The following is a 16,268-nucleotide window of genomic DNA, read 5'->3' on the forward strand; positions in this document are numbered from 1 at the left end:
ATTTAGATGGTTGAAAGGACCCTGAGGTAGAGAGACCTGTCTCAGAAGCAGAGACCGTGATGGAAAGGATGACATGTCCACCAGATCTGCATACCAGGTCCTGCGTGGCTACGCAGGCGCTGTCAAAAACACCAAAGCCCTCTCCTGCTTGGTCTTGACCTCCGGAGGAAATCCCACTCCCCCGGAAGAAAAGTCTGACGACTTAGAAAATCACCTCCCAGTTCTCAACACCTGGGATATGGATAGCTGATAGACAAGAGTGAGTCTCTGTCCAGTGAATTATTGTAAGACTTCTAACATTGCTAGGGAACTTCTGTTCCCCCTTGATGGCTGATGTAAGCCACAGTCGTGTATATTGTCCGACTGAGTATGATGTACCTTAGAGTTGCTAACTGAGGCCAAGTCTGAAGAGCATGGAATATCACTCCCAGTTCCAGAATATTTATTAGAAGGAGGGTCTCCTCCTAAGTCCACTATCCCTGAGCCTTCAGGGAGTTCCAGACTGCATCCCAACCTAAAAGGCTGGCATCTATTGTAACAATTGTCCCATCTGACCTGCGGAAGGTCATACCCTTGGACAGATGGACCCGACATAGTCACCAGAGAAGAGAATCTCTGGTCTCTTGGTCCAGGTTTAACAGGGGGACAAATCTGTAATCCCCGTTCCTCTGACTGAGCATGCATAGTTGCAGCGGTCTGAAATGTAGACGTGCAAACGGTACTATGTCCCTTGCCGCTACCATTAAGCCGATTTCATTCATGTACTGAGCCACCGAAGGGCGCGGATGGGATGAAAAAAACACGGCAGAAATTTAGAAACTTTGACAACCTGGACTCCGTCAGGTAAATTTTCATTTCTACAGAATCTATCAGAGTCCCTAGGAGGGAAACCCTTGAGATTGGGGATAGAGAACTTCTATGCCCCGCGGTCTAAGGACCGCCAAAGCGACCCCAGAACCTCCATAAAGATTCTTGGGGCTGTAGATATCCCAAAGGAAAGAGCTACAAACTGGTAATGCCTGTCTAGAAAGGAAAACCTGAAAAACGATGGTGATCTTTATGCATCACAATGTGAGGATAAGCATCCTTCAAATCCATTGTAGTCCTCTATTGACTCTCCTGGATCATAGTTAAGATGGTACGAATAGTTTCCATCTTAAATGACGGAATTCTGAGGAATTTGTTTAAGATCTTTAGATCCAAAATAGGTCTGAAGGTTCCCTCTCCTTGGGAACCACAAACAGATTTGAGTAAAAACTCTGTCCCTGTTCCTCTCTTGGAACTGGATGGATCTCGTACACAATGTAAGAATGCCTCCTTCTTTATCTGGTTTGCAGATAATTGTGAAAGGCGAAATCTCCCCTTTTTTTGGGGGGGGATCTTTGAAATCCAGAAGATATCTCTGGGATATAAATTCCAATGCCTAGGGATCCTGGGCATCTCTTGCCCACGCCTGGGCAAAGAATGAAAGTCTGCCCCCTATAGGATCCGTTACCGGATAGGGGTCCGTTCCTTCATGCTGCCTTAGAGGCAGCAGCAGGCTCCTTGGCCTGCTTATCTTTGTTCCAGGTCCGATTGTCTCCAGACCGCCTTGGACTGAGCAAAAATTCCCTCTTGTTTTGCCTTAGAGGAAGAGGATGCCACACCTGCCCTGAAGTTTTTAAAAGGTACGAAAATTAGACTTTTTTTTTTTTTTTTTTGCCCTTGATTTAGACCTATCCTGAGGAAGGGCATGACCTTTTCCTCCAGTGATATAAGCAATAATCTCCTTCAAACCAGGCCCTAATAGGGTCTGCCCCTTGAAGGGAAGTTAAGTAGCTTATTTATTAAAGTCACGACAGCTGACCATGATATAAGCCATAGCGCTCTGCGCGCCAGTATAGTAAAAAACAGAATTCTTAGCCGTTAGTCTAGTCAAATGAACAAGGCATCAGAAAACAAAGGAATTGGCTAGCATAAGCTTGTCAAATATATTCATCCAATGGAGTCGCTTAACTGTAAAGCCTCATCAAGAGACTCAACCCAGAACGCCGCAGCAGCAGTGACAGAAGCAATGTATGCAAGGGGCTGCAGGATAAAATCCTGTTGAATAAACATTTTTTATCCATTGGATCTAAAAAGCACAACTGTCCTCGTCAGAGGTAGTGGTACGCTTAGCTAGAGTAGAAACTCTTCTCTCCACCTTAGGAACTGTCTGCCAGAAGTCCCGTGTGGTGGTAACTATTAGAAAACATTCTTCTAAAAAATAGGAGGGGAAGAGAACGGCACACCTGGTCTATCCCATTCCTTATTAAATTTTTTTTAGTAAACCTCTTTAGGTATTGGAAAAACATCAGTACACACCGGCACTGCATATTTATCCAGTCTACACAATTTCTCTGGCCCTGCGATTGTACACATTCATTCAGAGCAGCCAAAGCCTCCCTGAGCAACAAGTGGAGGTTCTTAAGCATAAATTTTAAATGTAGAAATATCAGAATCAGGTTAAATCATCTTCCCTGAGTCAAAAAAAATCACCCACAGACTAAGCATATTGTGAGGTAGTATCATACATGGTTCTTAAAGCGTCTGTATGCTCTGTATCTACCCCCAGAGCTAACTGCTTTCCTTTAATTTCAGGTAGTCTGACTAATACTGCTGCCAGAATATTATTCACCACCTTTGCCATGTCTTGTAAAATAAACGCTATGGGCGCCCTTGATGTACTTGGCGCCATTTGAGCGTGAGTCCCTGAAGCGGGAGTCGAAGGGTCTGACACGTGGGGAGAGTTAGTCGGCATAACTTTCCCCTCGACAGAATCCCCTGGTAAAAGAAACGCTATGGGTGCCCTTGATGTACTTGGCGCCATTTGAGCGTGAGTCCCTAAAGCGGGAGTCAAAAGGTCTGACACGTGGGGAGAGTTAGTCGGCATAACTACCCCCACGACAGAATCCTCTGGTGATAATGTTTTTAAAGACAAAAAATTATCTTTATTGTTTAACATGAAATCAGTACATCTGGTACACATTCTAAGATGGGGTTCCACCATGGCTTTAAAACATAATGAACACAGAGCTTCCTCTATGTCAGACATGTTAGAACAGACTAATAATGAGACTAGTAAGCTTGGAAAACACTTTAAATCAAGTTAACAAGCAAATATATAAAACGTTACTGTGTCTTTAAGAGAAACAAATTTTGTCAAAATTTGAAAAACAGTGAAAAAAAAGGCAGTAAAACAAACAAAATTTTTACAGTACATGTAATAAGGTAACAGAGCATTGCACCCACTTGCAAATGGATGATTAACCCCTTAATGCAAAAAACAGATATAAAAAAAAAAAAAAAATGAGACGTTTTTAAAAACAGACACAACAAACTGCCACAGCCAACAGTGGGAAGCTTCAGTTAACTGTTTCTATGCAAAATTTAAGCCAGCCATGTGGAAAAAACTTAGGCCCCAATAAGTTTTATCACCAAACATATGTTAAAAAACGATTAAACATGCCAGCAAACGTTTTAAAACACATTTTTACAAGAGTATGTATCTCTATTAATAAGCCTGATACCAGTCGCTATCGCTGCATTTAAGGCTTTACTTACATTACTTCGGTATCAGCAGTATTTTCTTAGTCAATTCCATTCCTAGAAAAATATTTTACTGCACATACCTTATCTGCAGGAAAACCTGCACGCCATTCCCCCTCTGAAGTACCTCACTCCTCAGAATGTGTGAGAACAGCAAATGGATCTTAGTTACGTCTGCTAAGATCATAGAAAAACGCAGGCAGATTCTTCTTCCAAATACTGCCTGAGATAAACAGCACACTCCGGTGCCATTTAAAAATAACAAACTTTTGATTGAAGAATAAACTAAGTAGAAAGCACCACAGACTCTCACGACCTCCTATCTATGTTGAGGCTTGCAAGAGAATGACTGAATATGGCAGTTAGGGGAGGAGCTATATAGCAGCTTTGCTGTGGGTGGACTCTTGCAGCTTCCTGTTGGGAAGGAGAATATATTCCATAAGTAATGGATGATCCGTGGACTGGATACACTTAACAAGAGAAATGACAGCTTCCAGCATTACCAAGTCTTGTTAGAAATGTGTCATACCTCAAGCAGCCAAAGTCTGCTCACTGTTTCCCCCAACTGAAGTTAATTCCTCTCAACAGTCCTGTGTGGAAACAGCCATCGATTTTAGTAACGGTTGCTAAAATCATTTTCCTCTTACAAACAGAAATCTTCATCTCTTTTCTGTTTCAGAGTAAATAGTACATACCAGCACTATTTTAAAATAACAAACTCTTGATTGAAGAATAAAAACTACATTTAAACACCAAAAAACTCTGAGCCATCTCCGTGGAGATGTTGCCTGTGCAACGGCAAAGAGAATGACTGGGGAAGGCGGAGCCTAGGAGGGATCATGTGACCAGCTTTGCTGGGCTCTTTGCCATTTCCTGTTGGGGAGGAGAATATCCCACAAGTAAGGATGACGCCGTGGACCGGACACACCTATGTTGGAGAAATAAGCATTTACTTACACCTCAGCTATATCATGCAGAGGTGCTCACCCACCGGTACCTACTGCTAAAAAGTCATACAACTCAGTGACACTTAGAACTCTTATGCAAATCCGGAACACAGCTGTAGCGCTATTTGGAACTAAATGATAGTAATGAGTACTGTGCCTAGTAAGGAAAAACACTCCCTCTTTCTATGTCGGCTCAAACCTAGCTCCACACCTCATGGGTGTGAAAATCAATAACTGATTTCCTACTGTTTAATGGAGCCCAGAGATTGCAGCCACACACAACCTCCCGTTCGCCATTAGTGTTTTTAGAGGTAGGCCACTGGAATAACTGAACTCTGCGTAACACCTGGGGAAAATTGTAGTACCAATGAGAGACAGTACACCAAGCATCACCCCTCCTGAGCTTTTGCATTATTCTTTCCAGCTCGGAGTAAGGGAATAAACACTCTTGATATAAGAGCCCCCAGATAAGCTATCTTCACTCTCACAGCCCCAGTGCCTGATAGTAATGTCACAGGATCCCCTTTTATACATACATAGGAGATATGTGTCCCAGTAAAGTGCTCCACTTCTGTCCTCAACAGGTTTAGGAGGTCCTCTCCCTCCCATAGCCCTGTGGATAAAGATAAAGCCTGAGTTAAGTTTGTTAAGTTTGCTTAGGCCATCAAGATAAGGGCAGAATTAATGTATGGGAGGCGCAGTGCGAATCCTGTCCCACAAGTTCCCATTGCTTTAAAGCCACCAAAAGCTCTACTGTAGAGACTGAAATGGACTACGGCTACACCCTAGAACAAAGCAGCACACTCTGGCACTACTTTAAAAATAATAAACTCTTGATTGAAGAATCTAATCTAACACCTCACTTTACCTCTTCCTATCACTAACGTAGGCAAAGAGAATGACTGAAGTGGGAGGGAAGGGATGAGCTATATATAGCAGCTCTGCTGTGGTGCTCTTTGCCTCCTCCTGCTGACCAGGAGGTGAATATCCCACAAGGATAAAATCCGTGGACTCATCGCGTCTTTAAAAAGAAAGCACAGTCTATGAGCCTAAAAACTCACATTAAAGCAGTTGTAAGTAACCCCTAGCTGTTCAAATAAGCTCACTGAAGATGATATTAACCTGTGATCCTATCAAGGCATAAAGGAGCCACACTGTGACCCTGTTATATATATATATATATATATATATATATATATCTGTTTTACCCTCCAGGATCCATGCTGTGGAACAGGCACAGCCTCTCAAGTGTGACAGTCTTGCAGTGACGCCTCTGACATGGACTTGAGTGTGTAACAGCAAGCAGAGAAACTTGTCAACACTGATTGCCCGGGAGCTGTTAGGCAGCAGTCTGGATGGGTTCACAGAAAAACTTTCCCTGCATCTCCAGACTAACTTTCATCAATACTCTCACCGAGAGGTTGACATGACTACTTAAAACTCCAGTCCTTTCTTGAAGGGAACATACCCATTACAGGACTATCCAAATCTTCTGACACATCTCAGCCACCTCCTAAAGTAACGAAAGGCAAAGAATGAATAGGGGAAGTGGGAGGGCTATTTAAGCCTTTGGCTGGGGTGTCTTTGCCTCCTCAAGGTGGCCAGGTGTTTTATTCCCAACAGCAAGGAATGAAGTTGTGGACTCTCCCTGCCTTATGGAAGGAAATAGGTATTGTGAAAGATTATTGGCAGCTAATAAAAGTAGCAACATACAAGTCAAGCATCTTTTATGTAGCATGTAGAGTAAGTACATTATCGAATTGGAGATTCCAATGACAAAGATGTCCATGTCTTATGAAGCAGTTACGCATACAATATGACACACTGATTGCTGATAAAGCTGAAAATAGTGTTTAATAGTACTCACCTTCTTGGTAAACTTGGCAGTTTTTATTTCTACAAAAGCAGCACTCACTGCCTTTAAATAACTACGTTGGTTGTTGAAAGTCACACGTCCAGACCCTGAAGGAGTAGGGAAAAAAAAATAATATTTAGAAATATTTGCAGTGAATGCCTGTTTCTTGCTTTGAAACAGTAATTTCAACAAAAGTATGCTTAGATATAATACAATGTGTGGATCTTTTGTAATTTAGCAAGATTGCTTAAACATGCACAAAAAGGATGCTACAGGAAATGGTGTGATTAATTTCTGAGGACATTTAAATGCTGTAAACCCTCAAACATATGTTTGCCACTATATATTATAGGTATTCTTAAAAGTTTACAGTATCGTAAAGCCGCTCACTCAGCTTACCGATTGGGTACTTGTGCTTATCCGTATCAATGCCAGCATAGACAACACCACCAAAAAGATCATTCATGATGGAAGCAAGAGCCTCAGCATTCAGCATACCATGTAGAGCACCTACAAACACAGTCTTACTAGGGTCCAGTCGTTGAGAGGGGCTTCGCACAAAGTTACTGTCTGCCAGTACCCAAGGAATGACCTGCACCTAATGTGAAAAAAAAAATTGTAATATTTAAAACTGGATTAACATGAACCTACTATAAAAAGTTGCATAACCCTTAAAGGAACCCTCTTACTGCAAAACATAATTTATGTAAGAACTTACCTGATAAAATAATTTCATATTGGCAAGAGTCCATGAGCTAGTGATGTATGGGATATACAATCCTACCAGGAAGGGCAAAGTTTCCCAAACCTCACAATGCCTATAAATACACCCCTCACCACACCCACAATTCAGTTTAACCAATAGCCCAATAGTGGGGTGATCAAGAAAGGCGTAAAAGGCATCAAAGGAATTTGGAAATATAATTGTGCTTTATACAAAAAATCATAACCACGATAAAAAGGGTGGGCCTCATGGACTCTTGCCAATATGAAAAATGAATTTATCAGGTAAGTTCTTACATAAATTATGTTTTCTTTCATGTAATTGGCAAGAGTCCACGAGCTAGTGACATATGGGATAGCAATACCCAAGATGTGGAACTCCACAGAACAGTCACTAGAGAGGGAGGGATAAAATAATAACAGCCATTTTCCGCTGAAAAAAATAAATCCACAACACAAAATATAAGTTTATTCTCATAATGAAAAAAAAAAAAAACCCCTCAAACATAAGCAGAGAAATCAAACTGAAAGAGCTGCCTGAAGAACTTTTCTAACAAAAACTGCTTCTGAAGAAGCAAATACATAAAAATTGTAGAATTTAGTAAATGTATGCAAAGAAGACCAAGTTGCTGCTTTGCAAATCTGATCAACTGAAGCTTCATTCTTAAAAGCCCACGAAGTGGAGACCGATCTAGTAGAATGAGCTGTAATTCTCTGAGGCGGAGCCTGACCTCACTCCAAATAAGCCTGATGAATCAAAAGCTTTAACCAAGATGCCAAGGAAATGGCAGGAGCCTTCTGACCTTTCCTAGAACCAGAAAAGATAACAAATAGACTAGAAGTCTTCCTGAAATCTTTAGTAGCTTCAACATGTTTCAAAGCTCTTACCACATCCAAAGAATGTAAGGATCTCTCCTAAGAATTCTTAGGATTAGAACACAAAGGGACAACAATTTCTCTATAAATGTTGTTAGAGAAATTTAAATGAAGTCCGCAAAACTGCCTTATCCTGATGGAAAATCAGAAAAGGAGATTCACAAGAAAGAACAGATAATTTGGAAACTCTTCTAGTAGAAGAGATGGCCAAAAGGAACAAACACTTTCCAAGAAAGTAGTTTAATGCCCAAAAAATGCATAGGCTCAAATGGAGGAGCCTGTAAAGCCTTCAAAACCAAATTAAGACTCCAAGGAGGAGAGATCGATTTAATGACAGGCTTGATACGGACCAAAGCCTGTACAAAACAGTGAATATCAGGAAGCTTAGCAATGTTTTTGTGAAATAAAACAAAGAGCAGATATTTGTCCCTTCAAGGAACTTGCAGACAAACCCTTTTCCAAACCATCCTGAAGAAACTGTAAAATTCTAGGAATTCTAAAAGAATGTCAGGAGAATTTATGAGAACACCATGAAATATGTCTTCCAAACTCGATAATAAATCTTCCTAGAAACAGATTTACGAGCCTGAATCATAGTATTAATCACCGAGTCATAGAAACATCTATGACTAAGCACTAGGCGTTCAATTTCCATACCTTCAAATTTAATGAGTGGAGATCCTGATGGAAAAACAGACCTTGAGTCAGAAGGTCTGTCCTTAATGGAAGTGTCCAAGGTTGGCAACTGGACATCCGAACAAGATCCGCATACCAAAACCTGTGAGGCCATGTTGGAGCTACCAGCAACACAAACTATTGTTCCATGATGATTTTGGAGATCACTCTTGGAAGAACTAGAGGCGGGAAAATATAAGCAGGTTGGTAACACCAAGTAACTGTTAACGCATCCACCTCTTCCACCTGAGGATCCCTGGACATGTACCTAGGTAGTTTCTTGTTTAAATAGGAAGCCATCGGATCTATTTCTGGAAGACCCCACATCTGAACAATCTGAGAAAACACATCTGGATGGAGCGACCACTCCCCCCGGATGTAAAGTCTGACGACAGATAATGCGCTTCCCAATTGTCTACACCTGGGATCTGAACAGCAGAAACTGGACAGGAGCTGGATTCCGCTCAAGCAAGTATCCGAGATACTTCTTTCATAGCTTGGGGACTGTGAGTCCCACCCTGATTGACATGCCACAGTTGTGATGGTCTGTCTGAAAACAAATGAAAGGTTCTCTCTTCAACAGAGGCAAAACCTGAAGAGCCCTGAAAATCGCACGGAGTTCTAAAATATTGATTGGTAACCCCTTCTGCTGTCAGAGATCCCCAGACAGCTCCCCAACCTGAGAGACTTGCATCTGTTGTGATCACAGTCCAGGTTGGATGAACAAAAAAGGCCCCTTGAACTATACAATGGTGATCTAACCACCAAGTCAGAGAGAGTTGAACATTGGGATTTAAGGATATTAATTGTGACATCTTTGTATAATCCCTGCACCATTGGTTCAGAATACAAGGCTGGAGAGGTCTCATATGAAAACGAGCAAAGGGGATCGTGTCCGATGCTGCAGTCATGAGACCTAAAACTTCCATGCACATAGCTACTGAAGGGAATGATTGAGACTGAAGGTTCCAACAAACTGAAACCAATTTTAATCGTCTCTTGTCTGTTAGAGACAAAGTCATGGACACTGAATCTATCTGGAAACCTAAAAAGGCGACCCTTGTCTGAGGAATCAAAGAACTTTTTGGTAAATTGATCCTCCAACCATGTCTTTGAAGAAACAACACTAGTTGATTCAGGTGAGATTCTGCAGTACGTAAAGACTGAGCTAGTACAAAAATATCGTCCAAATAAGGAAACACCGCAATACCACGTTATCCGATTACAGAGAGTAGGGCAGAGAGAACCTTTGAAAAGATTCTTGGACCTGTTGCTAGGCCAAATGGAAGAGAGGCAAATTGGTAATGCTTGTCTAGAAAAGAGACTCTCAGAATCTGATAGTGGTCTGGATGAATCAGAATATTAAGATATGCATCCTGTAAGTCTATTGTGGACATATAATGCCCTTGCTGAACAAAAGGCAGAATAGTCCTTATACTCACCATTTTGTAAGTTGGCACTCTTACATAACGATTCAAAAGTTTCAGATCTAGAACTTGCATGAATGAATTTTCTCTTTGGGACAATGAATAATAATGATTTGAATAAAACCCCAGACCCTGTTCCTGAAACGGAACTGGTATGATTACCCCTGAAAGCTCCAGGTCCGAAACACACTTCAGAAAAGCCTGATCCATTTTATTTTTTTTATTGGACATCCAACGTAAAAAACAAGAGTCACATATATAAACAATAGTCACAAACATATCACGTATGATGTACATATAAAAAAGTTTGCATTCATGAAGACTACCCTAGTACATAGAACGGATATCACTTTGTATAAATATATATTTAACATAACATTGAGAACAAAACTGCTAGCCCGACTAAGCTTTCTATGGGGAGGACGCATTAACCTATGAAATATCGACTCCATATCGACTCCAATTTTCTTATTTGGATATTATGGGTCTCGCCACCTACTTGGTCCCGATTCTCAAATCTATGTTCAATATAGGTTTCCCACATTAACAACAACTGTGCGTACAGATCTGTGCCTCTAACCCTCACAGTGATATTCCTCCATCTTAAAGGGACACTTTCGTGATTTAGATAGAGCATGCAATTTTAAGCAACTTTCTAATTTACTCCTATTATCAAGTTTTCCTCATTCTCTTGGTATCTTTATTTGAAATGCAAAAACAGAATTTATGCTTACATGATAAATTACTTTCTCCAACGGTGTGTCCGGTCCACGGCGTCATCCTTACTTGTGGGAATATCTCTTCCCCAACAGGAAATGGCAAAGAGTCCCAGCAAAGCTGGCCATATAGTCCATCCTAGGCTCCGCCCACCCCAGTCATTCGACCGACGGACAGGAGGAAAAATATAGGAGAAACCATATGGTACCGTGGTGACTGTAGTTAGAGAAAATAATTCATCAGACCTGATTAAAAAACCAGGGCGGGCCGTGGACCGGACACACCGTTGGAGAAAGTAATTTATCAGGTAAGCATAAATTCTGTTTTCTCCAACATTGGTGTGTCCGGTCCACGACGTCATCCTTACTTGTGGGAGCCAATACCAAGGCTTTAGGACACGGATGAAGGGAGGGAGCAAATCAGGTTACCTAAACGGAAGGCACCACGGCTTGCAAAACCTTTCTCCCAAAAATAGCCTCCGAAGAAGCAAAAGTATCAAATTTGTAAAATTTGGCAAAAGTGTCCAGTGAAGACCAAGTCGCTGCCTTACATATCTGGTCAACAGAAGCCTCGTTCTTGAAGGCCCATGTGGAAGCCACAGCCCTAGTGGAGTGAGCTGTGATTCTTTCAGGAGGCTGCCGTCCGGCAGTCTCATAAGCCAATCGGATGATGCTTTTAAGCCAAAAGGAAAGAGGTAGAAGTCGCTTTTTGACCTCTCCTTTTACCAGAATAGACAACAAACAAAGAAGATGTTTGTCTGAAATATTTTGTAGCCTCTAAATAGAATTTTAGAGCACGGACTACGTCCAAATTGTGTAACAAACGTTCCTTCTTAGAAAACCAGGCTTAGTACGCAAAACCACCTTATCTGCATGGAACACCAGATAGGGCGGAGAACACTGCAGAGCAGATAACTCTGAAACTCTTCTAGCAGAAGAAATAGCAACCAAAAACAAAACTTTCCAAGATAGTAACTTAATATCTATGGAATGTAAAGGTTCAAACGGAACCCCTTGAAGAACTGAAAGAACTAGATTTAGACTCCAGGGAGGAGTCAAAGGTCTGTAAACAGGCTTGATCCTAACCATAGCCTGAACAAATGCTTGAACATCTGGCACAGCTGCCAGTCTTTTGTGTAGTAAGACAGATAAAGCAGAGATCTGTCCCTTTAGAGAACTTGCAGATAATCCTTTCTCCAAACCTTCTTGTAGAAAGGAGAGAATCTTAGGAATTTTTTATCTTATTCCATCGGAATCCTTTGGATTCACACCAACAGATATATCTTTTCCATATTTTATGGTAAATCTTTCTAGTTACCGGTTTTCTGGCCTGAACCAGAGTATCTATCACAGAATCTGAAAACCCACGCTTTGATAGAATCAAGCGTTCAATCTCCAAGCCGTCAGCTGGAGGGAGACCAGATTTGGATGTTCGAATGGACCCTGAACAAGAAGGTCCTGTCTCAAAGGTAGCATCCATGATGGAACCGATGACATTCACCAGGTCTGCATACCAAGTCCTGCGTGGCCACGCAGGAGCTATCAAGATCACCGAGGCCCTCTCCTGTTTGATCCTGGCTACCAGCCTGGGAATGAGAGGAAACGGTGGAAATACATAAGCTAGGTTGAAGGTCCAAGGTGCTACTAGTGCATCCACTAGAGTCGCCTTGGGATCCCTGGATCTGGACCCGTAGCAAGGAACCTTGAAGTTCTGACGAGACGCCATCAGATCCATGTCTGGAATGCCCCATAATTGAGTTAGTTGGGCAAAGATCTCCGGGTGGAGTTCCCACTCCCCCGGATGGAATGTCTGACGACTCAGATAATCCGCTTCCCAGTTTTCCACACCTGGGATGTGGATCGCAGATAGGTGGCAGGAGTGATCCTCCGCCCATTGAATTATTTTGGTCACTTCTTTCATCGCCAGGGAACTCCTTGTTCCCCCCTGATGATTGATATACGCAACGGTCGTCATGTTGTCTGATTGGAATCTTATGAATCTGGCCTTTGCTAGCTGAGGTCAAGCCCTGAGAGCATTGAAGATCGCTCTTAGTTCCAGAATGTTTATCGGGAGAAGAGACTCTTCCCGAGACCATAGTCCCTGAGCTTTCAGGGATTCCCAGACCGCGCCCCAGCCCACTAGACTGGCGTCGGTCGTGACAATGACCCACTCTGGTCTGCGGAAGCTCATTCCCTGGGATAGATGGTCCAGGGTCAGCCACCAATGGAGTGAATCTCTGGTCTTCTGATCTACTTGAATCATTGGAGACAAGTCTGTATAGTCCCCATTCCACTGTTTGAGCATGCAGTGTTGTAATGGTCTTAGATGAATTAGTGCAAAAGGAACTATGTCCATTGCTGCAACCATCAACCCTACTACTTCCATGCACTGCGCTATGGAAGGACGTGGAACAGAATGAAGAACTTGACAAGTGCTTAGAAGTTTTGACTTTCTGACCTCTGTCAGAAAAATCCTCATTTCTAAGGAATCTATTATTGTTCCCAAGAAGGGAACTCTGTTGACGGAGACAGAGAACTTTTTTCTATGTTCACCTTCCATCCGTGTGATCTGAGAAAGGCCTGAACGATGTCTGTATGAGCCTTTGCTTTTGACAGGGACGACGCTTGTATTAGAATGTCGTCCAAGCAAGGTACTACTGCAATGCCCCTCGGTCTTAGAACCGCTAGAAGGGACCCTAGTACCTTTGTGAAAATCCTTGGAGCAGTGGCTAACCCGAATGGGAGGGCCACAAACTGGTAATGTTTGTCCAGAAAGGCGAACCTTAGGAACTGATGATGTTCTTTGTGGATAGGAATATGTAGGTACGCATCCTTTAGATCCACAGTAGTCATAAATTGACCTTCCTGGATAGTGGGTAGAATCGTTCGAATGGTTTCCATTTTGAACGATGGTACCCTGAGAAATTTGTTTAGGATCTTCAAATCCAAAATTGGTCTGAAAGTTCCCTCTTTTTTGGGAACTACGAACAGATTTGAATAAAATCCCATTCCTTGTTCCTTTATTGGAACTGGGTGTATCACTCCCATCTTTAACAGGTCCTCTACACAATGTAAGAACGCCTGTCTCTTTATTTGGTTTAAGGATAAGTGAGACATGTGGAACCTTCCCCTTGGGGGTAGTTCCCTGAATTCCAGAAGATAACCCTGAGAAACTATTTCTAGTGCCCAGGGATCCTGAACATCTCTTGCCCAAGCCTGAGCAAAGAGAGAGAGAGTCTGCCCCCTACTAGATCCGGTCCCGGATCGGGGGCTACTCCTTCATGCTGTTTTGTTAGCAGCAGCAGGCTTCTTGGCCTGCTTACCCTTGTTCCAGCCTTGCATCGGTTTCCAGGTTGGTTTGGGTTGTGAGGCATTACCCTCTTGCTTAGAGGATGCAGAATTAGAGGCCGGTCCGTTCCTGAAATTGCGAAAGGAACGAAAAACAGAATTTATGTTTACCTGATAAATTACTTTCTCCAACGGTGTGTCCGGTCCACGGCGTCATCCTTACTTGTGGGATATTCTCTTCCCCAACAGGAAATGGCAAAGAGCCCAGCAAAGCTGGTCACATGATCCCTCCTAGGCTCCGCCTTCCCCAGTCATTCGACCGACGTAAAGGAGGAATATTTGCATAGGAGAAATCATATGATACCGTGGTGACTGTAGTTAAAGAAAATAAATCATCAGACCTGATTAAAAAACCAGGGCGGGCCGTGGACTGGACACACCGTTGGAGAAAGTAATTTATCAGGTAAACATAAATTCTGTTTTCTCCAACATAGGTGTGTCCGGTCCACGGCGTCATCCTTACTTGTGGGAACCAATACCAAAGCTTTAGGACACGGATGATGGGAGGGAGCAAATCAGGTCACCTAGATGGAAGGCACCACGGTTTGCAAAACCTTTCTCCCAAAAATAGCCTCAGAAGAAGCAAAAGTATCAAATTTGTAAAATTTGGTAAAAGTGTGCAGTGAACCAAGTCGCTGCCTTACATATCTGATCAACAGAAGCCTCGTTCTTAAAGGCCCATGTGGAAGCCACGGCCCTAGTCCGGCAGTCTCATAAGCCAATCTGATGATGCTTTTAAGCCAAAAAGATAGAGAGGTAGAAATTGCTTTTTGACCTCTCCTTTTACCAGAATAAACAACAAACAAGGAAGATGTTTGTCTGAAATCCTTTGTAGCATCTAAATAGAATTTTAGAGCACGGACAACGTCCAAATTGTGTAACAAACGTTCCTTCTATGAAACTGGATTCGGACACAAAGAAGGTACAACTATCTCCTGGTTAATATTTTTGTTGGAAACAACCTTCGGAAGAAAACCAGGCTCAGTACGTAAAAACCACCTTATCTGCATGGACCAGATAGGGCGGAGAACACTGCAGAGCAGATAACTCAGAAACTCTTCTAGCAGAAGAAATTGCAACCTAAAACAAAACTTTCCAAGATAATAACTTAATATCTATGGAATGTAAGGGTTCAAACGGAACCCCTTGAAGAACTGAAAGAACTAGATTAAGACTCCAGAGCCTGAACAAACGCTTAAACGTCTGGCACAGCTGCCAGCCTTTTGTGAAGTAAAACAGATAAAGCAGAGATCTGTCCCTTCAGAGAACTCGCAGAAAATCCTTTCTCCAAACCTTCTTGTAGAAAGGAAAGAATCTTAGGAATTTTTATCTTGTTCCATGGGAATCCTTTAGATTCACACCAACAGATATATTTTTTCCATATATTATGGTAAATTTTTCTAGTTACAGGCTTTCTAGCCTGAATAAGAGTATCTATTATAGAATCTGAAAACCCACGCTTTGATAAAATCAAGCGTTCAAACTCCAAGCAGTCAGTTGGAGGAAAACCAGATTCGGATGTTCGAATGGACCCTGAATAAGAAGGTCCTGTCTCAAAGGTAGCTTCCATGGTGGAGCCGATGACACATTCACCAGGTCTGCATACCAAGTCCTGCGTGGCCACACAGGAACTATCAAGGTCACCGAAGCCCTCTCCAGATTGAACCTGGCTACCAGCCTGGGAATGAGAGGAAACGGTGGGAATACATAAGCTAGGTTGAAGATCCAAGGTGCTACTATTGTATCCAATAGAGTCGCCTTGGGATCCCTGGATTTGGACCCGTAACAAGGGACCATGAAGTTCTGACGAGAGGCCATCAGAACCAAGTCTGGAATGCCCCATAATTGAGTTATTTGGGCAAAGATTTCCAGATGGAGTTCCCACTCCCCCGGATGCTCCTCCATCGCCAGGGAACTCCTTGTTACCCCCTGATGGTTGATATATGTAACAGTCGTCATGATGACTGATTGAAACCTTATGAATTTGGCCTTTGCTAGTCGAGGCCAAGCCTTGAGAGCATTGAATATCGCTCTCAGTTCCATTATGTTTATCGGGAGAAGAGAGTCTTCCGAAACCATAGACCCTGAGTTTTCAGGGGTTCCCAGACCGCGCCCCAGCCCACCAGACTGGCGT

General features: G+C 42.5%; 1 protein-coding gene across 1 annotated transcript in view; it reads right to left on the minus strand.

Annotated features, from left to right (window-relative positions):
* The window catches only part of CPEB1 (cytoplasmic polyadenylation element binding protein 1), a 387,216-nt gene that overhangs the window by 86,202 nt on the left and 284,746 nt on the right, over positions 1-16,268 (minus strand). The window contains exons 5-6 of the mRNA XM_053719311.1: positions 6,769-6,967; positions 6,382-6,476 (exon numbers count right to left, since the gene is read on the minus strand). Coding sequence (XP_053575286.1) covers positions 6,382-6,476; positions 6,769-6,967 — 294 coding nt within the window. The remainder of the gene's footprint in view (positions 1-6,381; positions 6,477-6,768; positions 6,968-16,268) is intronic.

This window comes from Bombina bombina, chromosome 6, assembly GCF_027579735.1.
Source record: "Bombina bombina isolate aBomBom1 chromosome 6, aBomBom1.pri, whole genome shotgun sequence".
NCBI classification, from domain to species: Eukaryota; Metazoa; Chordata; class Amphibia; order Anura; family Bombinatoridae; genus Bombina; species Bombina bombina.